This window comes from Myxocyprinus asiaticus, chromosome 23, assembly GCF_019703515.2.
Source record: "Myxocyprinus asiaticus isolate MX2 ecotype Aquarium Trade chromosome 23, UBuf_Myxa_2, whole genome shotgun sequence".
NCBI lineage: Eukaryota > Metazoa > Chordata > Actinopteri > Cypriniformes > Catostomidae > Myxocyprinus > Myxocyprinus asiaticus.
The window spans coordinates 46559140-46586467 of record NC_059366.1 but is presented as its reverse complement, the minus strand read 5'-3'; the positions used below and the strand labels follow the sequence as shown (position 1 = coordinate 46586467).

Below are 27328 nucleotides of genomic sequence, written 5' to 3'. Positions count from 1 at the left end.
AGGGTTTGTACAAGGTGCTTGAAGTGCTTGAATTTGGCTTTTTCAAATTAAAGTCCTGGAAAACCCTTGAAAATAGCCATTTTTACCAAGAGGTGCTTAAAAAGTTCTTGAATTATAGAAAATCATAAAATACGTTGATTAAATCATTTAATAAATGACATGTATTTATTTATTTTCTGGATAAACACGACAACAGACCACTAGACCACTGCTGAAGAAGGCAGCGCATAGACGATGCTGTCACGTGACACGTGTTACTTTTGTCAGCGCTGTTCAGAATGGGCCAATCACAATCAAGTGTTACTGGAGGATTTAAAAAATATATATTTAATAGATACTGTTGTGGCGGATTTAACAAGTATGAATACTTGCAACTATCAGTTTTAATAAAAAATTACTCTCCAGAGTGAAAAAATGAGATGAGATGTAAAACGTTCTGAGATTTGAATGCAGATCAATGGAGGATTCAGTTTTGTGAGTCGTCTAGCGCCCCCTTGTGTAAAGAAAGCTTTGTGTCTCACTAAATAGGTTGTTTCTGACAACATTTGGGTCAATATCAAAATATGTTGACAAACATGTCCCTTGACTTTTTTAGTCATGAAAAAGCTCTCAGATAGTGAAAAAATAACTGAATGTCATTTTATAACCTAACCTTTAATGATATGAAATGACTTGACTCTGTTTTGCTAATTTTTTAGAAAATATATTTGAAATTGCCAGTTGCCTGAAAAAAACAAAAAACACTTCTATGACATGTTATTTATGTATTTATTTTGTACTTATTTTTAATAAAAGCATTAGTGCAAGGCCGAACAAGTGTGCAAAAAAGCAAAACAAAATGATTATTATTAATAATTTAAATAATTAAAAAAGATTGTTTGTCCCTTGATTTCATGGCATTGGTGTTATCCATGATTACAATGATCAATTGTTTTTTTTTTTGTTTTTTTTTTTAAACGTTTTTTTTTTGTTTTTTTAAATACAGTAACGTTGTGGAAAATATTGTAAGTTAAATATGCATATAGTGATTTTTTTTTCCCAGCATGTTAAAAAGTTATTAATTCACATTTTAACTGTATATTTAATATTAATATTTTCACACACAAAAATTTAACCCATAACCCATTTAACCCTCATTAGTGTTAACTTCATTCGTGAAACAAAATAAAAAAAAATAAAATAAAAAAAAAACAACAACAACAGTCAAGTCCTTTATGAATAAAAGTAATGTCTACATATTATAAAATGTTTACGCTCAGTGTTTATAGGCAAAAACTGAACTGAACGGAAAAAGTTGGAAAGTCAAATTTTTTTGAGAATGACCCATTTATAATTTGGGTCAGTTCCTCTCATAAATCTGTGTGACTTTAGAAAACATGAAACACAGCACATGAGTCATATGCACTTCTGTTTACAGACACAGTTATTCACTTCTGTTGGAAAGTGGAGCACACTACAATAACACAGCAATTTCATCATGAATAAACCCAGAATTGTTACTGAGATAATATGTAGTTAAAGATGCACATTGAGCTATGTTGTACTTGTAATAAGTGGTGTTTTATAAAAATAAATTAACTGAACGGATAAAATATTTTTATTTAAAATGAACAAATAAAGAATTTGTTTTAATGGCATCTCAAGCATAGTCCTTGAAAACAAATGAAAATGTGCTTGAAAAGTCCTTGAATTTAACCTTGAAGCATCTGTACGAACTCTGTTTGTGACTAACAGCATTTCTTGTCATGTGTCACTTCAAGACGTCTTACAGGTCGCCCGCCTGTTGCGGGTAGATGAGTAAAATTACCCCTGCATAAAATACATTTGGACGAGGAGCTTGCGAACTGGATTCAGCCTCGTCGCATTTGGCGGGTGGCGGGTGGCGGGTGCTAGTTTTACACCCTGGGCGACTTCCCAGATGCATGGTTTTGCCATTTCCCAATATTGTCGATCATCGTATGTCAACTGGGTGTTGCAATCGGCATTGCAATCTTTGTAAAATATGGTCGAGATGCGATAACGTCGTCCAATCACCCAGCCCTGTTACAGATCCTGCTGACATTTGGAGGGTATACATTGTATTATTATTATTAAAGGTATTTGTTGATTATGTTCTGGGTGCGTGTGTCTCTGAGATACGTCTGATGGCATTGCACTTGGCAGGATATAACATGACAGACAGATAGATGGATACATAGATGGATGGAAAGACAGAAACAATAAATAGACAGATAGATAGAAAGATAAATAGAGATAATCATTTGGTGGATGTGGCTTGAAAAAAAAGTCACTTTTAGAAATGTTTGTATCAGGTTCGGGATTTTAGAGGTGCAGTGATTTTATAATCGTGATGTGCAGTAAATTGACCCACGTCACATTGTGTTGTGAAGAAGTGAACATGTGTGTTTTACTGGCCGCCTGAATCAGCAAATCAAAACTTTACATGAGCTTCAGCAAGACACAAATATTCTTGAGTTCATAAAGCTATAAAGAAAAAATAATAAACATATTTCAGTGTTTAATTCTGTCCGAGTGGACTTTAATCACACACAAAGGGTCCAGCAGTCACCACGGGCCATACTCATGAATGCTTTACTTGTGTCAGAGGCAGCTCGGCCAATTAGAAGCTCATTAGAGTGCTGTATAATTAGATTGGATGTTATGCTCTCTTAGTTAGATTCAGCTTCTTAATGTTTACTGTCTAATTGCATTTTTGAGCAGAAGTTCGTTACTAGCTGAAGATGAAGGTCTTCTGTAGTTTTCCACATGCACTGAAGAACTGTCCCATGAAAGATATGTGCTCAGAAATGTGGGTCATTGCAGATGTGAGTCATTCTCAGGCAAACCATAAGACACCCGTATGTTAAATGAATCAGTCAGTGGAGACAATGGTGAGACTTAAACTCTTACTGAGCTTTAAGTTCCCTTGAACTCATGGTTTATGACCTTTACCCTTATATTTCAGAGATGAGCAATGTTCTTCTTGTTATACATAATCTGTAGATGTCAGTTTTGTGTGAGGACTTTGATAGTTTTTTAGTGTTAGAGGTTAGTCAACCGTCTTTGGACATGTTCATCGCCTTTGGCTAGTAAATTTTTGTTTTTACTCATCAAACTTTTGACAACATGTAAGCGTAATGCAACTGAAAACTCAAAAATATATTAAGAAAACTGAGAAGGGGGCATAATCATATATATATATATATATATATATATATATATATATATATATATATGTATGTATATGTGTGTGTGTATATATATATATATATATACAAGTCTCAGTTGCCTCCGCTTCTGAGACTGTCAATCCGTGCATCTTATCACGTGACTCGTTGTGCATGACACCGCGGAGACTCACAGCATGTGGAGGCTCATGCTACTCTCCACGATCCACGCACAACTTACCACACGCCCCATTGAGAGCGAGAACCACTAATCGCGACCACGAGGAGGTTACCCCATGTGACTCCACCCTCCCTAGCAACCAGGCCAATTTGGTTGCTTAGGAGACCTGGCTGGAGTCACTCAGCTCACCCTGGATTCAAACTCGCGACTCCAGGTGTGATAGTAAGCGTCAATACTCACCGAGATACCCAGACCCCATGAGATCACATTGGTAAATCATGACAGAAATGTAATTTTTATGTGAACAATTCCTAGTTCACTAGTCATTCAGACAACCCATTTGATTTTAAAAATGTCTGTTTTTGCACTAATAAATGCCTTATGTTTGTAGTGGTATTTAATAGAATGTTGTGTTGTATTCTTGCTTTGTTGTGCTCTTATATTGCACCCAGTGCCGAGCGGTACCACCTTTGGTTGACTTGGATTCTGCTGTAATCCCGTGATCCTCTGCTTTCCCACACAGCTCTTAAGCTGAAGCTCTTATTTTCAAACACAGTTGAGTTTTTGGGTCTTACCCTCCCAATAGCGCACTTGATCTTCTTTCAACGGACGGTTCTGATACGCCGATTGCCCAGATAAACGAAAATAGCATTTGTGTTCCAAAAGCCCCACTGCGTTTGCTTTGTATGCCATTATTATTACACAAATAAGTCCATGACATAATTTCAGTGATCTGAAAAATCGTGGCAACATTTACATCAACTTCCCAGCGTTTTCGTGTCTCCGTCTTTGGCTCTTCGGCTCGCTGATGCACTGAGCTGTAACTAAGCTAGCATTCGGGATATTCCGCCATTTAAATCTAGCCCGGCCAACTTTACATAACACATCATCGGCAGCCATTCGCTTTTACATAAAGACAAAGAATCCACAAACGCCGTCCGCTCTCTGGACTTAGCAGAGATGCGAGAGTGATCTGGCTTTCTTTCGGCTCTTGCTAAAACTTCACGGATCCGTGCCCACTGTTTGTGTTCAGAAAACACCGCAGAGCGTTTAGAGAGGAAGGAGCTCTTTCTGCTTTTCCTCAGCTTAGTCTCTCAGCCCTCCAAATTTCTAAATAGATCTAGATTAAATCACAACTCTGTGGGTCATTCCACCAGACCATTTAGGTCTCACAGGACACACAACATCACAGTCAATACTTTGCTTTGATTGCCCGCCGTGGTTGTGTGGCCTGATGTTTCAGGTCAGTTGTTGGAACTGTCCCAGGGTTTGATTTTTATTCAACCGAACAGATTTCAACTTTGTTCTGTCCATTTATTTATTTTTTTAAATATGTCTGTCCCGCAGCTGTGCCGTCATTTCCAGCACACCAAACAATTTTGCCCCTAATAGTTTTTTTTTAAAATGAGTGTCCTTGTTAACCAAGTGGACAACAGTGTCACTGATGAGCATGCTTGAGATGAAATATGAGACAAAACAAAAGAAAAAAAGAACGTATGTGGTCATGTAAACTCATTAAACAGCTTTCATTTATCGGTGTAAAGTCATAAAGCTTAAGAAGAAACCAATCGACACAAGGAGATTTTTGTCCATTAACCTGATTTTGCTTGGCACGTAAACACCTTGACTGACATTCTTACCGGCTTATACCTTTTCACATCAAAAGCAGACAATAATGCAATTATTTCAAATGTCATGTAAACGTGGATTTCTGCTTATAGTTTATATATTATATATACATAAGCTGATTTTTGGGAGTAATCAGAGTATTGGTGCGCATATAAACGTGCTCTCTCTTGGACATTGCTAGTTGAAAAATGTCAATAAAAAAATACCTCAACGACACTACTTTCTGGAAGCCCACAGTGCCAGATGTGAAGAATATGAAGAAACACCCATGCATGTGTTGTTTTGCATTGCAAACTTAAACACGTGAATTTCTGTGATGTTTTGAACATTGTTGTTTTTAAGAATTCAGCTGATTTAAATGTCTCATCAAGGTAACGATATCTAACTGGCTCACATAGATGAGGTGATGAAAATGTTTTGTGAAGAATGGGTAGAAATGTATCATCAGTATCAATGTTTTGAAACATGTGCAATCAAGTTTATTACGTACATTAGCTGCATTATAGCTGTAAAATTATTACAATTATAATTGCAAATTAAAAGCATAATTTGTTTGCTTTTAATGCAATGTTTATTTGTAACACTTAATGAAAAAAATATATATATATATATGTTTAGTTTTGGTTTTACTTTTTTTGTGGTGGGTCAGTTAAAATGTTTGCAGGGCAAGTGAAAATCTGAAGCACTGTCCTGACTGAACCAGCAGAGAAAATAATTACCGTTAAGTAAAACTGCATTTAATTTAACGGTGCAGGTATATAAGGTATAGAGTTAGTACATTCTTAAAATCACACGTGAAATAGACTGATGTATAACACTAAGATATCACACAGCAGTATATTTTATTGTACCTCACTGCTATAAAGCTGTATCATATTGGACAGCTGCGGGAAGCTGTATGTCTTAGCAAGGCTACCGTGGCTCTGAGTTTAAAGAGGATATAGATCCATAATCAAATGCTCGGCTCGCTGCTGGGTAATCAAACAGGACCTCAGCATATGTCACAATTACAAACACAAGCTCAAAAAGTTTCCTTCAAATGTCTGTGCCATTTAACCAGATAACAATTTATTGTGGAACTTGATTTCCATGTAAAATGTGTTACACAAACAGTAGATCATAATCGTACTGAGAGACACATCATGTCTGTATTTTGTGAAAGTTTAGCAGAATTTCACAGAAAGTTTAGCACTCTTGTTTGTGTCCTTGTGGCTCTTTTATAGGACTTCTGCTGTTGGTCTTTCAGCTGTCATGTCTAATACACATCTGACGCAGCGCCGGCCCTCCCCTCATACACTCATAATCTAATCAGATGCATAAGAAACGATCAGAGGAACAGGGCAGATATTAAAAAGCATGATAATCTAGATTGATGAACATTCAACGTCAACATTAACAATATTTTCAAGCGTGGGGAATAAAGGAAAATCAATAGTTCTTTAGACCTGTCTGCTCTAAAAGAATCTCCATCTAATGAGGATACCTTTTTTAAAAAAGGGATGCAACTCAAAATATATATATATATATATATTTTTAATTATTGGACATCTATAGTGGAATATGATTTACATTAATGAGCATAAGTGTATTAAAGGCATTTTCCCATTGGCATCTGTAGCAATTAAATGATGGCTTTGGTAGCCGTGCATGAAGCAGCCAATGAGGAGGAGGAATAACGTCATTTTAATTAGTAATGGATGCCCGATTGTTTAGACTTTGACTTTTTTGTGTGTGTAAATCTAATAATGCAGACAATGTTTATCATGTATGTGGTCATTCAGGAGATGATCCAATTAGACGATCAGAATGTATTTACTTAAATACACCACATATAGATAACAATGATTTATTTCAGGATACATTTTGAAGGTAAATTGTGAGGTTGTATGTGAGATATTGTTCTGAATGGCATCGCCTATATATATATATTATATTATTATTATTATATATAATGTATTTTTTATTATATATATATATATATATATATATATATATATATATATCATTTAAGTTTTAAGTAAAAATGTATATTTTTTTCATATATATATATATAATAAATAAAAAATACATTATATATAATAATAATAATATAATATATTTATTATTATTATTATATACAATGTATTTTTATTTTATATATATATATATATATATATATATATATATATATATATATATATAATAAAAATACATTATATATAATAATAATAATAATTATATATAATAAAAAATACATTATATATAATAATAATAATAATTATATATATATATATATATATATATATATATATAATAAAAAATACATTATATATAATAATAATAATAATAATTTATATATATATATATATATATATATATATATATATATATATATATATTTTTTTTTTTTTTTAAGTAAAAAAAATAAAAATAATAAACATTACAATGTAGTGTAAGAAATTTACCTTTTCACTAAGGGGTAAAATTTTCAATCTGGATTTGATTTTACCTTTAATAAGGACATATATGTTCTAATCTTATAAAAAACATTACTTCAAATACTTCAGTGTAACTAATTTGTTAACATAAATTCTCTTTCTGAGTTTTTTGCAATATTATGTAAATATAGGCCATTTTTGCCCCCACATTTTGAATTTTGGGGGCATTTTTGTCATTTTCAGTTTCCTGAGCCCCTGTAAATTTCTGACCCTGCTACCGAGGTGTAAATGGTGCAGCAGACTCTCTACCGTTGGACACATTTTTACCTTTGTCCAGTATATTCAGTTTCATCATACCACCCAGCCCCAGTAAGAATAAAGTAACTCTGTGATTCTTTAAAACATTTCATTTTTCAAGTGAATAGAAAATGGATCGTACTGCACTTTAGGCCACGCAAAGTAATCAGATAAGTTTACCTCAGCCAGATTAATATGAAGAAAAACCTTAAACTATGTAAGAAAAGCAGTGATTTTTATCTGTACCGACAGATCACGGTATATATCAAAACAGAATATTAATGAGACGTTTAATGTATTGAATCGCAGCAGAAAGCATCAGGAAAGTAGATGTGAAATTAGTCCAATAAAGTTGCAGAGAGACCACTAAACTTCTGTTTTAACTCGATCATATGAAATAATTTATGATCTGACATTATTCAAACGAGACAAGCATATGTCATAGAAGTGAATTAGTTTTGTGGCCGAAGGAACTCATGAAATGAGGAAAGTAAAAAAAGTTGCCGTACAAAAAAGCCTCTTTAAGAGTCTGAGTCATGTTACGTATCGCTGTATTCTCCAGATGTGTGTGTGTTTTGGTTGAATGTCAATAGCATGATGGGTTTATTGGTTCGGACCCGGTGAGCGGGCAGGTTAGAGGCCGCATGGCGCAACTGATGAGCTTGGCAGGGAATTGGCAGACGGAAGCATCCATTTCACTGCTAATTACGGCTAACGTTGGTCGCTCGGACTGAGAGAGTTCAACTGGCCGATGTAGAGGTTGCCAGCTCTCATTCTGTGCGCTTTATAAAATGCTCTTTAATCTGCCGCACAATATCATTAACTTTGTAAGTGGATGAACACAATGGACAAGCAATTTAATTAACTTCAAGCACTGGATGTCGGAAGGGGAGGCTAAATGAAATTAATGCATGATATTTCCCTAGTGAGGCGGCTAACCTTGGGGAGTGGGAGCGGATTGTTGGCAGGTCCGGTGCGGGACGCCGGTTTGACCAATTATGCCAATTGGCCAGTTTAGATCAATCTGGAACATTTTCTGCAAAAATGGGAAATGCGATCAGAGGTTTGGAGATCAATCATTTAAGCGTGCCGTTTGCGTTTAGGAAGGATTTTAAAATGATGAACCCAGTGGCCAGAGCTCGCTCGCTCAAACTCATATACTTACAGCCACTCTCTGTCATTTTCATAATAATGAGCTCTAATATGAGAGTTCATGTTTGTTAAAGCATTTCGCTTGAGTTCTTTGATCTCTAGAATATCACTTCCATAAGATGTACAAAGATGTAGCCTAAATGTATCATCTACAAAAACAGATACTTTTGAGTATTATAAGTATTATAATTCTCTCATCATTTACTCACCCTCATGCTGTCTCAAACTCATATAACTTTCAAAGATATTTTGATGGAGATATGATGTGTTTATATTCATACAGTGCAAGTCAATGGGGTCCAACACTTCCAAGCTCCAAAATGGACATTAAGGCCGAATAAAAGTGGTTTAATCCATGTTTTCTGAGGCGATCAGTTTTGGGTGAGAAACAGACCAAAGTTTAAGTCCTTATTATATTTAATTTTATCTTCATTTTTGTTCTGTAGAAGGAAAAAAGATCAAATGAGTTTCAGATGGCATGAGGGTGAATTAAGGACAGAATTATCATTTTTGAGTGAACTATCCCTTTAACATTTGTGAGGTTCTGTTCTACTCATGAAAACAAAATTAATCTTTTTAACGTTTGCTTCTCAGAGTCATCATTAAATGTACTTTGAGGCCTTCAGATGATAACAGATGACCTGAGAAAAGATATCCGAGCAGATAAAAACCAACGTAACCTCTGGAGAGGTTTAAATCAAGTCAGTTTTACATATATAGTGCTCACACTACAGCTTTATGGAATATACAGCCTTAAAGGGATAGTTCACCTGAAAATGAAAATTCTGTCATTTTTTTACTCACCACTGTTCTTGTTATAACCCAATATGACTTTCTTTATTTTTCTAAACACAAAGGGAGAAGTTGTGAATAAATGTTGTGCTCAGTGATGTCATACAATGGCAGTTTATGGCGACCACCTCTTCAAGCTTCAAAAGAACACAAAAGTATAATTCAGAAGTCTAATAAATTATTCATGAGACTCATGATTGTTATGAAAGCATACGATAAGATTTGGTGTGAAACAAACAGAAATCTAATGTGTTAATGTGGACCGACCGTTGATCTCCTGTGTGCGTTCATGAGACTACAAGAGAGCTGTATCACTCGTGAGATGGGGCGTTCAAGTGACAAATCGTTTTGTTTACTAAGAGGGATTGAAGAGGCTAAGGAAGCCACAGACAAACCGTGTCCTAACTTGACAGCAAACAACAAAACAAAATCAGCATTGTGCCGGGTAATCCCATCCACTGTGCAACGGCACCGGTCCAAAAACTTTCTCATAACAGTATATTCAGTGGTTGATTTGTAAAAGAAATTCAAGGGTGGTGGTGTTGTCAAAGTGTTTCTAATACCTATGGGTCATTGACAAATAAGGTTGTCTAAGGTGTTAGACCTCACCTTAATTCTAGTTTAAAACACTTGTGTCAAGTTCTCAGAAATGTAATCTTTGTGTCTTTGGTTTCTTACATATTTGAAAAACCTTTATAGCATTTTCTACAAAAAATAGTTAAAACTTTAAAATTCATGTAACGTGGTATAACCATCACGTAAAAAATATAATAATACTTTCTTTGGACCTTGACTACATGAGAGTATAAACAATTTCATCATTAATTTCAAAATACATTTTTCAAAGTAATATTTTTATATATATATAAATATTATGAATTTTTGAGTCAAAAAATATATCGTTTTCTTAAAGTTACACCACATGACTTGAACAAAATGTGCCTTTTTTTATTGTTTATTTTTTTCTCCCCAATTTGGAATGCCCAATTCCCAATGCGCTCTAAGTCCTCGTGGTGGCGTAGTGACTCGCCTCAATCCGGGTGGTGGAGGACGAATCTCAGTTGCCTCCGCGTCTGAGACCGTCAATCCACGCATCTTATCACGTGGCTTGTTGAGCGCGTTACCGTGGAGACGTAGCGCATGTGGAGGCTTCACGCTATTCTTCGTGGCATCCACGCACAACTCACCACGCACCCCACCGAGAGCGAGAACCACATTATAGCGACCACGAGGAGGTTACTCCATGTGACTCTACCCTCCCTAGCAACCGTGCCAATTTGGTTGCTTAGGAGACCTGGCTGGAGTCACTCAGCACGCCCTGGATTCGAACTCGCGTCTTTATTCGCTGAGCTACCCAGGCCCCCACCAATATGTGCCTTTTCATAAAAATGTCAAAATGAATATCAGATGTTTTTAAAACTTCACGCTCAGTCTTGAGGGTCTAAAGGTGTCCGCTCTGTTTTATGGTTTTTATGGTCAACATAAACAACTAAATATCTACCTACATGTTGGTTACACCACGACTTTGTTTAGGTGGACAAAAGTGTTTTTAAATATGAATCATATTTTAAAACACAATTGTTTCACTGCTTAATATTTTAAGAAATAGCAATAAGAAAGATTATTCTGCATAAGACATGCCAACATTTCTTTTTTCAGGAATTTCAGCTTTTAATGAGACTTTAATGAGAATTTGTTCACTGTCTCTGGACACCACATGATATGTTTTTACTTAAAGCCCCAGAAAAAATACCAATATGACTTGAAAATATGAAAATGTGCTCATCATAGAAGAGGTCTATTCAAGTAAATGGTTTGTGTGAATTGCATTTTTTTATGTATTTTTAATTGGATACATTTGAAGTCAGAAGTTTCAATAAACTTTGTTTGAAGTTATTAAAACTCATTTTTTAACCACTCCAAAGATTTAATATTAGCAAACTATAGTTTGGCAAGTCGTTTAGGACATCTACTTTGTGCATGACACGAGTAATTTTTACAATAATTGTTTACAGACAGATTGTTTCACTTTTAATTGACTATATCACAATTCCAGTAGGTCAGAAGTTTACATACACTAAGTTAACTGTGCCTTTAAGCAGCTTGGAAAATTCCAGAAAATGATGTCAAGCCTTTAGACAATAAGCCAATTAGCTTCTGATAGGAGGTGTACTGAATTGGAGGTGTACCTGTGGATGTATTTTAAGGCCTACCTTCAAACTCAGTGCCTCTTTGCTTGACATCATGGGAAAATCAAAATAAATCAGCCAAGACCTCAGAAAAAAAACTGTGGACCTCCACAAGTCTGGTTCATCCTTGGAAGCAATTTCCAAACGTCTGAAGGTACGACGTTCATCAGTACAAACAATAGTACGCAAGTATAAACACCATGGGACCACACAGCCATCATACCGCTCAGGAAGGAGATGTATTCTGTCTCCTAGAGATGAACGTAGTTTGGTGCGAAAAGTGCAAATCAATTCCAGAACAACAGCAAAGGACCTTGTGAAGATGCTGGAGGAAACAGGTAGACAAGTATCTATATCCACAGTAAAACGAGTCCTATAACATCATAACCTGAAAGGCTGCTCAGCAAGGAAGAAGCCACTGCTCCAAAACTGCCATAAAAAAGCCAGACTACAGTTTGCAAGTGCACATAGGGACAAAGATCTTACTTTTTGGAGAAATGTCCTCTGGTCTGATGAAACAAAAATCGAACTGTGTGGCCATAATGACCATATGTATAATTTAATTTAATAGATCTAGACAAAAATGTGCATCACTTCATTGACTCTTAGGAAACATGGTCATAATATGCACCTGTTACCCTCTGATATTGATTTTATGATGGATTTTTTCTAGATTGCTCGCCCACTGTCACAAACACACATTTTTTCTACTCCAATAATCGAACTAGTAAAGGAAGTGTGGGCTGTTTCTATGAAGGATGCTTAAACAGTGGTGTAACCGTTGTTCTACACACAAAAGCGTTTGAGTTAAAAACATGTACGTGTTGTAACTGAACACTTGTCATAGCAGTATCTTACATTCTGTTCTCTCTCTCTCTTTTTTTTAAAGAAAGACAAAATATTTCCTTGTACTATTCCCTCGGCCATTTTTGAAAGTGCGTGAAACTTTCGAAAACTTGCATTACCTTCAGTGGCGTTACTTTCATGTGAACACTAGGAAGGACAAATCAACCCATCGTTAATCTCCGACATACCTGCCAGTGTTTTCAGAAAACCGCCGCCTTTTCGCAGTGGAGAGAGAGCTCGCGTGCTCATGGTTGCCAGATAGCATGACTAAAGCATCACCCTGGCAGAATATTTCATAACTGTACATATGACAAGATTTGATAGGGGGATTTAACCTATAGAAATCTGGCAACTTTACACATGTCGAAATCTAATTCTCACCGGCATATCTTCGAGTTTGTTATTTATCAAATGTAGAAAATTTAATATTTTACTTGTATGATTATTTCGAAGTAATGCATTACACAATTAATCTAAAGGAGATAGTAAGGGGAGATGGTGGTTTTTACAAGGGGGATGCTTTTTGGTATTTCTTGCAACAAGGGGGATGCCATCCCCTCACATTCCCCCTCAACTCGAGCCCTGAGTATATTGAAGCCTGACTCACACGAGTCGGTTAAAAACTTCTTGATTTTGGCCAAGAATGTTTTCGCTGAGGTATCGCTCTCTTCAATTGGAGGTCTGTCACAAATACTCCCTAGTTCAGAATGGAGAAGAGGTGACAGACATTACCGCCGCCTCTATCTCTCTGTTTGATTGAGTACTCTGTTTCAAATGAGGCTGGGCATAGAAATGCATCTATTCTCCGACTACAAACTCAGACATATAGAGGAAGTTCTGTTCTCTGGTTTGTGTGCAGCTGTGTTGTGTTCTGTTGTTGCTATCGCTGTGGTGGACCTGTTTTAGATTAACAAAATGAGTTGTCGCTTGAACCCCCCATCTCACGAGTGATACAGCTCTCTTGTAGTCTCATGAACGTGCAGAATAGATCAACGGTCGGTCAACAGTTTCACTTAATAATACATTAAATTTCAGCTTGTTCTGCACCAAACCTCATACGTAAAACAAATTTGAACTATGAACTAGTTTAATAATATTTATAAAAATAGTTTCATGTTGATGTAATAACATGATTGAATAATTTAAAAGTGTGTTGTTAGTTAAGATAGTGATTACAAAATATGCATTGGAGTGTATCTAAAGGCAACATGAGCGATGCAGGCCGTTGCTCAGTGTGTCTCACTCTTTGACAGCTGTAGTTTACTAGCAGTGTGGAGAATCATCAGTGTCTTCTTCAGACCAATAAAGTCCAATGAACTGTGTGCGTGTGCGTGTGCCTCTGCACGTGTGTGTGTCGAGAGCCACACTTGTTATTCAGTATCCAGTCTCACCTGGCGTCTACAGAGGAACACTGCATAAATATCCAATACTGCACAAACACTGTGTTTGCCATCCACAACCAACAAGAGGAAGACTATGAGTGAGGAAGAGCGAGAGAGAGAGAGAGAGAGAGAGAGAGAGAGAGAGAGAGAGAGAGAGTGTCAATATGAGGGCTGCATCTTTTCAGGAGAGAAATATGGATTGTGATTGGTCATATCTGTCGTTCTTTCCTCCATCTGTGTGTTTGCCAAAGCATCGCTCACGACGGCATTGATTGAGTATTCGCAGTATCGGCCCTCATGCTCAATTTTTCATGTGCTTTGACTGGATACATAGACAAAGCTTGCATTAAATGCGTCTCTGTCACGAGATCTTATTTGCAAGCTCTGGAGCCGCGGGGCCGATCCATCAGGGACCCGAGGAACTCACATCCCTCTTCAGGACTTCTCTGTGTATATTTTTGTTCTTGTAACTGGTCACCTTTTCTTTTACGTTTTTCACAATTTTAATCACTTTTTTTTTTTTTTGGAGCCCTGTAAAATAGTCCTGCAGTGTGACAATTGAAAGTACAAATATTCTGTGTGTCCTCTATTGATACGAGATCACAAAAAATACAAAATGCATAGTAGTTATATAGAGATTTATTCAGATACAGAATAGCATGTCATGCCGCAGGACATGTCAGCTCTGAAAAAAGTATTTTCTTGTCAGTATTTTCCTTTTATCTTTGAGATTTTAAAATCTTCTGGAGTAATTTGGTACTTTCCCATGCAAAACTCTCACTGCCACAATGCTAGGGTGTTGTAGGTTAATACACATGGCATTTCTGTGTGGTTGCAAGGTTATTCAAGGTGGTTGCTATGCGGTCTGGGTGGTTACTTGCTAGGGTGTTCGGGTTGTTGCTAGGCTGTTCTGGATTGTTTCTAGGTGGTTGATAGGGTGTTCTGGGTGGTTTCTATGTGGTTGTTTGAGTGGTCTGGGTGGTTTGTAAATGGTTGCTAGGGTGTTTTGGGTTGTTTGTAAGTGGTTGCTAGGGTGTTCTGGATGGTTGCTAGGGTGTTTTGGGAGTTTTCAAAGTGGTTGCTTTGGTGTTCAGGGTGGCTGATAGGGTGGTAGATTGTTTTGAGTGATTACTTTCTAGATGTGTTTGCTTGGGTGTTCTGGACGGTTTCTAAGTGGTTGCTAGGGTATTTTGGGTGGCTGATAGGGTGTTTTGTGGAGTTCCTAGGTGGTTGCTAGGATGTTTTATGTGGCTTTAGGTGTTTGCTGGGTGTTTTGGATGGTTGAAATTGTGTTTTGGGTAGTGGTTGCTAGCGTGTTTTTGGTGGTTGCTAGGGTGTTCTGGGTTGCTGCTAGATTGTTTTGAGTGATTACTTTCTAGTTGTTTGCTTTGGTGTTCTGGATGGTTTCTAAGTGGTTGCTGGGGTGTTTTGCATTGTTGATAGGGTGTTTTGAGAAGTTCCTAGGCGGTTGCAAGGATGTTTTGGGTGTTTTTTAGGTGGTTGCTAGGGTGTTCTGGGTGGTTTCTAGGTGGTTGTTAGGTGGTCTAGGTGGTTTTTAAATGGTTGCTAGGGTGTTTTGGGTTGTTTGTAAGTGGTTGCTAGGGTGTTCTGGATGGTTGCTAGGGTGTTTTGGGAGTTTTCAAAGTGGTTGCTTTGGTGTTCAGGGTGGCTGATAGGGTGGTAGATTGTTTTGAGTGATTACTTTCTAGATGTGTTTGCTTGGGTGTTCTGGACGGTTTCTAAGTGGTTGCTAGGGTATTTTGGGTGGCTGATAGGGTGTTTTGTGGAGTTCCTAGGTGGTTGCTAGGATGTTTTATGTGGCTTTAGGTGTTTGCTGGGTGTTTTGGATGGTTGAAATTGTGTTTTGGGTAGTGGTTGCTAGCGTGTTTTTGGTGGTTGCTAGGGTGTTCTGGGTTGCTGCTAGATTGTTTTGAGTGATTACTTTCTAGTTGTTTGCTTTGGTGTTCTGGATGGTTTCTAAGTGGTTGCTGGGGTGTTTTGCATTGTTGATAGGGTGTTTTGAGAAGTTCCTAGGCGGTTGCAAGGATGTTTTGGGTGTTTTTTAGGTGGTTGCTAGGGTGTTCTGGGTGGTTTGTAAGTGGTTGTTAGGGTGTTCTGGATGGATGCTAGGGTGTTTTGGGTGGTTTCTAGGTGATTATTGGGGTGTTTTGGGTGGTTGCTGATAGATTATTTTGAGTGATTACTTTCTAGTTGTTTGCTTTGGTGTTCTGGATGGTTTCTAAGTGGTTGCTGGGCTGTTTTGGCTGGTTGATAGGGTGTTTTGTGAAGTTCCTAGGTGGATGCTAGGATGTTTCGGGTGGTTTCTAAGTTGTTGCTTGGTGTTTTGGGTGGTTGCTAGAATTTTTTGGGTGGTTTTTAGAAATTGTTTAGTGGTTGATAGGGTGTTTGGGTGGTTGATAGATTGTTCTGGGTAGTTTCTAGGTGGTTGCTAAATGTGTTTGTTGACTGGCTGAAGTGAAAATCTATGTGATATTCTGCTCTCATTCTGATTGGAGTCTATGGGATTTTTTTCAGGTGAAAACTGTAAGTGTGATCTGTTAGTAAAGTAACAGCACACCTCTCCTCAATAAGACACATTATTTGAGGAATCATTTATGTCTGGAGCACAAACAGGACGAGTTACACACCCAAACGTTTAATTGTAACAGTGATGCTTGAATTTGCAAACACTTCTGATGAAATACAGCGCACACTGCCTAAATGAACATCCATTTTGAGGAGTTGCAGTGTGCATGTGTGTAATGTATCCATGTGTGTCTGCATCAGGTGAATGATGGGAACCGCCCAAAGATTTCTGCTGCCGATACTGTGAACATGAAACATATGTTGCCCTCCTGAGAGAGGAAATGGAGGTATTCCATCTTTAGATGACTGTATGCACACTATTCTACATGATGAGCATTTTACCTCTTTAAAGCTCACTGACACACACCAGTGTCACTCCAATATGTGTGTGTGTGTGTGTGTGTGTGTGTGTGTGTGTGTGTGTGTGTGTGACTCCCTCTCTAGAGAAACTCCAGGTCTGACCGCTGTGGAAAAATGACCACTTTTATGTTTGCTTTATGGCTCATTTTTCAAAGTGAATGCAGAAAATCCATAAAGGTCAGTGGATTGTGCTGCTGTCTCACTGGAGCTCAGACTGTGTGTGTCATACACACAATATCATCTAGCCGCCATCAGCATGGATTACACCCTTCACCCTTTACCCTTACACTCTTTATGCTCTTTGAATGTACCCTGATTAATACTATAGTAACACAAAAAAAGAAAGCGCTCCTGGTAACAGTGTCTAAATAAAATGTAATATCAAACAACTATATAAACTGTCTTCAACTGTTAAGGATGCTGGCATTGTTTTTGTTTTTACATGACGTCACAACTGTCAAATTGGAGCTTTCATAGAATTCAGAGTTTACAACTTGTAATTACAAATTCTACAAAGACGTAACAACGGAAATTCCGACATCACGTGAACGCACCATAAGGCACCTACAATGGAAGTGAATGGAGTCAATCCATAAACATTAAAATACACATTGTTTTGGGTCCTGGATATCTCAGCGAGTATTGACGCTGACTATCACCCCTGGAGTTGTGAGTTCGAATCCAGGGTGTGCTGAGTGACTCCAGCCAGGTCTCCTAAGCAACCAAATTGGCCCGGTTGCTAGGGAGGGTAGAGTCACATGGGGTAACCTCCTCGTGGTCGTGATTAGTGGTTCTCGCTCTCAATGGGGCGTGTGGTAAGTTGTGTGTGGATCGTGGAGAGTAGCATGAGCCTCCACATGCTGTGAGTCTCCGCGGTGTCATGCACAACGAGTCACGTGATAAGATGCACGGATTGACGGTCTCAGAAGTGGAGGCAACTGAGACGTGTCCTCCGCCACCCGGATTGAGGCGAGTAACCGCGCCACCACGAGGACCTACTAAGTAGTGGGAATTGGGCATTCCAAACTGGGAGAAAAGGGGATAAAAAATAAATCGTTTTAAAAGTATAGCCACAAGACGTAAACAATATACATTTTAATATGATTTAAACATGTTCATACTTGTGTCAAGTTATTTCCTCTTTTAACAACTTTGTTGTCATAATGGCAAAACTCTATAATCCCGACATTCAGTCTGCACATGCGACATGTTAGGTCAAAGTTAGGTCTAAATTTGCTTGACACGCAATACAGTATAATGTATTATTGGCCATCATAACTATAATGGCAATGGAAAGATGATGTGGTCTTATTAAACAGATTTTTTAAAGACTTATGTGACCCTGCAGTTTAAAACATAAATAAACAGGGCTAAATAAATTAATAATAACAATAGAGATTAGAGTGAGAGTTTGTAATGAGCAATTTCCCCCCTCTCTCTCTTCCTCTTTCTCCTCTTCTTCCTCCCTTCAATGGCTGTTTCAAATAGTCTGTTGGCTGTTACATAATGGCAGTACAAGTGCACAAAGTTTCAGCACCTCTGGACCGGACAGCTCCCATAACAAAGCAGTTAAGTTCTACTTTATAACTGGCGATCTACGTGCTAGTTAGGGAAACAAGTGTACCTCCATTGTAAAATAACGAGTGACATTAGTTAAGATGATTGTAAAAGCTATGATTTGTAAAAAACATAAAGATCAATTCATTCTTTTCCTTACTCCGGTCTTTCCACAAATGTCACAGGTCAACTGGTTATTGACATGAACTGTTGTGCATGTTCATAAGAGATATTCTGTTTGAATAACAGGTAATATACTGGATATTATTGTTTAGCTGTAAACAGCAGTCTTTGCCTTCAGTTCTTGTAAACGTCTTGTCTTTCTAATTCTTCTCTGTCCGATCCAAACTTATCTGGATAAGAGACATGTCATTGTCAGAGCGACCAATAAAAGTGGCCTTTATGACTCACTTATTGTCTTTCTGAGTGCAATTACCGTGATTACTCATTTCCCATCTTGCCCCCCTGCCCGCAGCTCACACTTCACGGAGTGCATTTTACTAATGGAAAATTAAGTAGCGCCTGTGAAAGTGTGCTTTATAAATATGTAAAATATACTTTTAATTATTTCAAGTGAATCTGGCAGGTAATCAATAACGGTGGACGTGACAAACATACGCTTGACACTGGCCATTGTAAAGCGCTGTTTAAAAGTTAAGCGCTTTCTGTCAGCGTGCTCGGGCACCAATTAATATTTGGAGTCTGTCACTGCGTGGGACAAATGGATTAATTGTGGGCCAGTAATATAATCGGTTCTTCATGAAGCGCACTCGGCCCGGCCCGCAAGGATTACAAGATGGGGGGGGGGGGCAGACGGCTTGAACTTTGACATAAAATATTTATTAGAGCTTGTGTATAGAATTTATATGATGATGGAGGAGATTGTTATTATATATTTTAGAGTCCATTCATTTGCAAGTCTGATGGAGTTCTGATTATCTGTGCATCAAAACACACTGTTACTGACCTGCTGTGATGGATTAATAACTCTTCAATTAGTTTCAAAACTACAAACTTTATTATATTATGCTTAACAAATCATTATGTTGTATATATTCTGATGAATTGAGATGTCATGAAACTCTGATATATATATATATATATATATATATATACAGATTATCAGACTTTGATTAACACACACACACACACGCGCACATGCACGAGCACACACACACATGCACACAAACGTACACACGCATACACACACACACACAAACACACACACACTCACACACACACTCAAACGCGCACACACACATGCATACACACAAACACACACACACACTTACACGCACAAACACGCATACACACATGCACATAAACGCACACACACACTCTCACACGCACACGCACACAAACACACACGCAAGCACGCAAACAGGGCTGCAAGTAATCAGGTCTGGGTGTGTCTAGTCCAGCTGAACCCCATATGAATGCAGTTCCATACATTTGGGGGGCAAATACTTTTTCACACAGGCCCAGTTGCTATCGGATAACTTTTTTGCTTCAATATATAACATTATCATTTAAAAACTGCATTTTACTCAGATTGCCTTTGTATTATATTAGATTTGGTTTGAATTTTTGAAACAATTTAGTAAGAGATATACACAAAAACAGAGAACTCAGGAAGGGGCAAATACTTTTTCACAGCACACACACACACACACACACACACACACACACACATATATATATACACACACACACACACACACACACACACACACACACACACACAGTAAAAATAATATAAATTGCAGAAATTATTTTATTGCTTTGCTGATAGCTGCACACACTTCATGTTTAAAATGTAACTTTCTGTCTCTCCTCATTCATTGTCAGTTTGAGGTGAAAATGCACATAAACTAAAGCAAACAGAAATAAACACCAGCCGTTACTGGAAACTGACCTTCATCTCACTCTGCGACGCTCTGCTACGCTCTTCTTCTCCTACAGAAGTGAAGAGTGTCGGGCATTCTGGGTCACACCGCGAATGTTCTCATCAATTAAATGATACATCGAGACACGAGCGAGACCTTCTATTTGTGCTTTTGTCAAATCAGAATATATTTAATCTGAAGATGTGCCGCTGCTCATAAATAATGCAGCAGGGCTTCCTGTGCCCTCAGTCCTTCAGTGCCAGCCAACACAGAACTCTACTCATCACTTAAAAGGTGTAGCTCACCAGTTGTTATTATTTACTCACCCTTATGTCATTCCAAACCTGTATACTGTATATTTTTGTCTTTTACCTTCATGCAGCTCTTTTCCATTCAACAACAGTTCATAGTGACCACATCTGTCAAGCTCCAAAAAAACCCCCCCATAAAAGTAGTCTATATATCTATGTGTGCTTGACTCCAAGTCTTCAGATGTCATATTATAGCTTTGTGTGAGAAAAAGACCATAATTTAAGCCATTATTCACCAAAAACCTTTTACTTGGCATCTAAAAACAGTACTTTTGAATTCCACATGGTATCTGACGCAAATAAGATTTCAAAGCTTTGGGGTAGAAAAGATTACTTGATCACTAATCCTGAATATTCATATGCATCGTTAGCGTTGGTCAGTAATCGATTTAAACTGTTAAAATTAACGAATCACGATTCAGAAAATCAATATACAGTATTTTAGAATTTATACATTTATATCAATGCTGACTATCACACCTGGAGTCGCGAGTTTGAATCCAGGGCATGCTGAGTGACTCCAGCCAGGTCTCCTAAGCAACCAAATTGGCCCGGTCGCTAGGGAGGGTAGAGTCACATGGGGTAACCTCCTTGTGGTCGCTATAATGTGGTTCTTGCTCTCGGTGGGGCGTGTGGTGAGTTGTGCATGGATGCCGCGGAGAATAGTGTGAAGCCTCCACATGCTCTACATCTCCGCGGTAACGCGCTCAACAAGCCACGTGATAAGATGCGCGGATTGACAGTCTCAGACGTGGAGGCAACTGCCACCCGGATTGAGGCGAGTCACTATGCCACCACGAGGACTTAGAGCGCATCGGGAATTGGGCATTCCAAATTGGGGGGGGAAAGAAAATGTATACCGTTTGCCAAATTTCTACTGGTTTATCATGTGTACCGTTATGTTGCCCACTCATAAGTCAAATCAAACTTTAACTCTCAACACGCAGTGAAAGGATATGGAAAATCGATATTATAACCCAGCCCTGCTTTTATGCCGTTTTTGGAGCTTCACCGATGTGGTCACAATAAACTGTTGTTATTTGGAAAAAGGCGACCACGAGTGACGATTCTTCCGCAGAACAGAAATGACTGCATACAGGTTCGGAATGACATGAGGGTGAGTAAATAATGACAGAAATGTCCGTTTTGGGTGAACTATGCCTTTAAAGCGCTCCAGACGCTGGCTGAAGATCACTGGACCAGAAAAAACCTGAGAACGTCAGATGGTCTTTCAATCCATGTCGGACCAGTTCTATTGTTGTCTTCTGTACGTTTTACTTCTCTATTTGTATTCTCTCATCCTCGGACGTCCCTGTTCCCATGATTCTCCATATCTCTGACTTTTCTCCATGCTCTCGTAGGGGTGGAGAGATTTAGAGCACTATTGAAAGTATTAGCCCACAGTTTTGGGCCGCTGCATTGAGCCCCGAGAGCGCAGGAAGCAGGTTGCTCTGTTTTTAGGCCAACTGGAGGTGCAAAAGCTACTCAGAAAAGCGCTTAGTGAACTGTGAACCGCATCAAATCCCCAACGCTTTCGTTTGTTTGGCTCGTCTACAGACTGAGAAACTGTCTGATTGTTCAGTAGAAATAAAGAATATAATCCTATTGAAGTAAATCTTTGGTCATGCTAAACTCTGACTGTGCGCTTTGAGCGGCTTACATCGCTTTGACAGAATCGGGTCCGACTATGATTTACATGTTATATTTGAGCGCGGTGAACTCGTTACATAAGAAAAGAGTTTTACTCCGCCACAATTCTTTACCAGGGACCATTATTCATATTCATAAGAGAAATTGTGCTTTTTGTTGCATTGTGTGTAATGCATTAATACATTTGACATGAAATACATCTGATGTCACTGGGATCAAAATATTCTTTCACTAAGATGATGCATTATTGACCAGGGTCGCGCTTCCCAAAAGCATCGTAAGTAGATCGTAGAAACCATTGCTTTTGGGAAACCCAGCCCAGACTGTTACAAAGGTGCATATTTCAGCTGTTTTCTTTTTAGTTGTGTTAGCTAAATCAAGCATCACTTTTACTTTTGCTCACTCTGACCCTGAAGGCTGCTTCCCCCCCCTTCATGGTTACGGCATTGCCCACGTCGTAGCCTGATCTGCACCTCTACAGAAATGTAACTACACGCCGTGTCTATGCAGACAACAGTTCTGATTGATCGGCTTTGTAACCAGAGACAGGATAATGAAAAAGATATCTGAGGTAGCTTTGCATTTCCTCCAAGATTATTTAAACATCTACGCAGTATATCACACTGTATTTGGACTCATTTTAATCTGGAGCATCTGCTGTTTTTATATTCTGTTTGTTTCATGGAGTTACAAGCAAAAACGTGACAAAATGCCACATCTGCTTACAACGTATAAACTCTGTGCTTTCACGATTTTTCCTCTTCGATCTGTGTTATGTTTTGACCTTATGTTTGTGTGTACAGTAAATAGAGCTGTTCAGCCATGACGTCAGTTTTTAGGATAAAGCCGAAAGGCTAATTCGCCATGGATTACTTAGAGTTTCCAATGAGTTTTTAGAATAGGGATTTCCAGATTAGGGGTAAAACAAGTTCTGTGGTGAAAATGACTTAGAGACATTCACGTTTTGTTTCAGAACATTAATTACACACAGTCGTAGATTTTGAAGCCGTTGTGTTTTTTAAAAATGCATTTTGCTAACCCGTGCTAAAAAAGGACTACAGCAGTCGTCCATTTCATAATACATGAAGCTCACATGCTGATGGTTGTTGTCGTCCTTAATTAGCATTGTGGTAGCAACATGCATTTTTAAAACACAGCGGCTTCAGAACTAATGTCTGAGGTTTGACTGTGTGCAATTTATGTTCTTCAAGTAAATTTAACCACAGGTCTTATTTTACTTGTATATTTAAAAATGGCATTATAAAAACATGCTAATTGTCTTCTGGGTTTTTGGACTACAACCTGTGCAGCTGTATTATGATTGCATAAGTTATGAAAGCATAATACTTTTAATTTATAAGCAAGTTAAAAAGCACTTGTTAAGAGTGGTCGCCTACATGCATTGTAAAGTCCAGCTTCTAAACTTTAGAACGATATCCATTTTATGTTGGTCAGGCGAGTAGTTATGAATTCATTTGATTGTTTTGAGTCTGAAAGTATGCAACATGTTTATTTATTATTATTTAAAGACTCGAACATGCATACAGCATATGCCTGATTGATTTTCTCTCTGTACAACAGGCAACGTGTATATAAAAAAAATTTATGCACCTAAATCTTAATATGTTCACATACTTTGAACTCGTTTTTAATGATACAATAATATAATAACTACATTTTTACCTGGTGAATGAAACTGGTGAAAAAATCCCATAGACTTGCATTGAAGGACGGACTCGAGTTATATCTAGAGAGCAGAATATCTTATAGTTAGACTTGGACCAGGAAGCAACTTTCTTGCAACCACTTAGTAATGCCCTAGCAACTGCATAGCAACACCTTTGCAACCACGCACAACACACCAGCATCATGATACCAACTGTTCGGGAAGAACCGCTCACATTTATTAAATCCAGCTGCCTCCTTCAGTTTAAATACTGCTGTCTAAATTCTCTTTTTCTCTTTCAGGCACTGGGATGTTGCTACTTCCTCCACGAATCTTTGAAAAACATCCAGCAGTTTGATTTCAAAGGTACGTGTGCCGTCTGCTTTCTTCCTCTCAGTGTTAGCTTTAATAAGATGTGTCAAACGCGCTCATCAATTCTATCAAACCTGTGAGCTCAAGGTTGTTCCAGCAGCTATAAAACATGCTAAAACGGAGTTAGCGCTAGGTAACATTAATGCTTATTAATATTAGGATTTAATTCATGAGATATCTCCCTGCGCTAATAGTGCACTCAAACCATTGGACCTCATCAGCGTTAGGGGTTAGAGGTCACGTGTCCTGACGGTCTGGCTAATTAAAGTCACTGCCATTACACGGACGTCAGCATTAGCGGCCGGCGGCCCCCATGAAGGGCAGGTGACCCCCGTTCAGCCCCGCTCAAACCTTGAGCTCTTAAATGCCACAATGTGATTGGTCTAATCGCCCTCTATATCAAAACCATCAGTCAACTCAACTGTGAGGGCGACATCTCACCAAATCTGTCCACAAGAACATGTCAGTGTCATATTTCACACCAGAATAAAAGAAGAAATTAGGAATTATATTTTGCATAAAGAAAATGAAGTTTGTGACATTTTCATGACATCTTACGCACATTCCCCCTCATAAATTGACATGCATTAATGCATAATGGTAGTGTTTGTTGGGCTCCCACTATTACAAACTTTTTTCTGTAATATTATAAGAAATAACTGCATTACAGTAATGATAATTTATTAAGAACCACCTTTGAAAGGAGACCTGGCTGGAGTCACTCCAATGTACTTTTGAGGGCCTTTCTTGTTTGCAGTTTTTATTCCTAAGCAACCAAATTGGCCTGGTTGCTAGGGAGGGTAGAGTCACATGGGGTAACCTCCTCGTGGTCACTATAATGTGGTTCTCGCTCTCTGTGGGGCGTGTGGTGAGTTGTGCGTGAATGCCGCGGAGAATAGTGTGAAGCCTCCACACACACTACGTCTCCGCGGTAACGCGCTCAACAAGCCATGTGATAAGATGCGCGGATTGACGTGCTCAGACGCGGAGGCAACTGAGATTCATCCTCCACCACCCGGATTGAGGCGAGTCACTACACCACCATGAGGACTTAGAGCGCATTGGGAATGTATTATATTAACTAATTTTTTTTTAACATTTTTTTTGTGCACATTAAAGCTATGATAATTTAGGGGCAACGTGCTTAATGGCACAATCTAAATGGTACTAAATCAATATAATTTTTTTTTTTATTTATGTTTTGTGGTGAAATATGAGCTGCACATGAAAAAAAATACTGTGTGTATATACAGGGATATATATATATATATAATATTTTTTTATTAAAATCTGCATAAATAAAAGAACAACAAACACTAGTATTATTTATAAATACAGTAAATGACAATTTAAGCAGTATATTTATCTCTTCATATTATAGTCATGAGAATTCGATTTTTCACATTACGGTAATGAGAATTGTGGTAGGGAGACGTGCTTAATTGTCACGAAAATATTTTACAATGCAAGACATCTTATTGGTCTTAAAATAGGCTTTAATTTCTTAAAGAAAACTAGAATTTCTTCTTTGTTTTTCTGGTGAAATATTAGCTGTCTGTGTTCTTTTATCGGAGGGTTTAATTCCCTCTAAAACAGCCCAGTGTGCATCACAAGAAACTTCTTTCACTCCTCTGATTGTCTCCGTTAGATTCGTTCTCAAAAATAAGAAATGAAGACACTTTAATGTTTGTCACTTTGACATCTAGATTAATTCTTGATTTCTCTGTGTGACCAGTAGGTGGCACAATGGCCTGATGAAGCCCTGAGCACTTTCATAAACCTCACTGAACATTTCTGCATGTTTATGATGATGAATGATGTTTATTGTCTGATGTTCCTCCTCATGTGTGCTCTCATTCAGCCAAGAAGTTCAAGAAGGTGGTTGGTAAGGAGATTTACTCTGACACGCTGGCGAGCACCGGCATGCTGGAGAAAGAGAAGTTTCCTCAAGACTATTTTCCTGAGGTGCGTTCAGTTCTCCCTCACAAAATCAAACTCAAAATGTCTTCATTTTGTTCATAGTAGAGCACCTAGTCATACGGTCCCTTTATTAGTAAAATTTTGTTTTCCTGTTTTCATTTTAAATTAAGATAATGAGCTCTTTAAACTCTATAGACGGGTGCTCTGTATCGCTAAATACATTTAAGCTTAAGTCCCCATGTACGTAAGTCAGGCATATGTGGTATCATTTGAAAGCTATCACAGATCACCATCACTTCTGCATTTATATTACATAAAATAACAAAATAAGGCCTGAAAACATTCACATTGCAAATAAGCGCCACCTAGAGGTAATGTGGTAGAAATATTAAAATTAATTTAAAAGAGGGGCCTGGGTATCTCAGCGAGTATTGACGCTGTGAGTTCGAATCCAGGGTGTGCTGAGTGACTCCAGCCAGGTCTCCTAAGCAACCAAATTGGCCCGGTTGCTAGGGAGGGTAGAGTCATATGGGGTAACCTCCTCGTGGTCGCTATAATGTGGTTCTCACTCTCGGTGGGGTGCGTGGTGAGTTGTGCGTGGATGCCGCGGAGAATAGCGTGAAGCCTCCACACATGCTACGTCTCCGCGGTAACGCGCTCAACAAGTCACGTGATAAGATGTACGGATTGACAGTCTCAGACGCGGAGGCAACTGGGATTCGTCCTCCGCCACCTGGATTGAGGCGAGTCACTACACCACCACGAGGACTTAGAGCGCATTGGGAATTGGGCATTCCAAATTGGGGAGAAAAGGGGAGAAAATCCCCCCAATCGACTGTTGCAAAGGGAGGATCTCAGCTGTCTAATGACTCCTAGTTTGAGCTTTTAGTCCACTCAGAGGCCGAGATATTTGATGAAACATTAGGGGTGGTGCATGAACTGAACTGAGCGAGGAAAACTCCTCCTCT

General features: G+C 38.3%; 1 protein-coding gene across 1 annotated transcript in view; it reads left to right on the top strand.

The window, feature by feature from the left end:
* LOC127414381 (inositol polyphosphate-5-phosphatase A-like) overlaps positions 1–27328 on the top strand; it is a 254380-nt gene that overhangs the window by 103952 nt on the left and 123100 nt on the right. Inside the window, exons 5-6 of the mRNA XM_051652380.1 lie at positions 24371–24434; positions 26302–26405. Coding sequence (XP_051508340.1) covers positions 24371–24434; positions 26302–26405 — 168 coding nt within the window. The remainder of the gene's footprint in view (positions 1–24370; positions 24435–26301; positions 26406–27328) is intronic.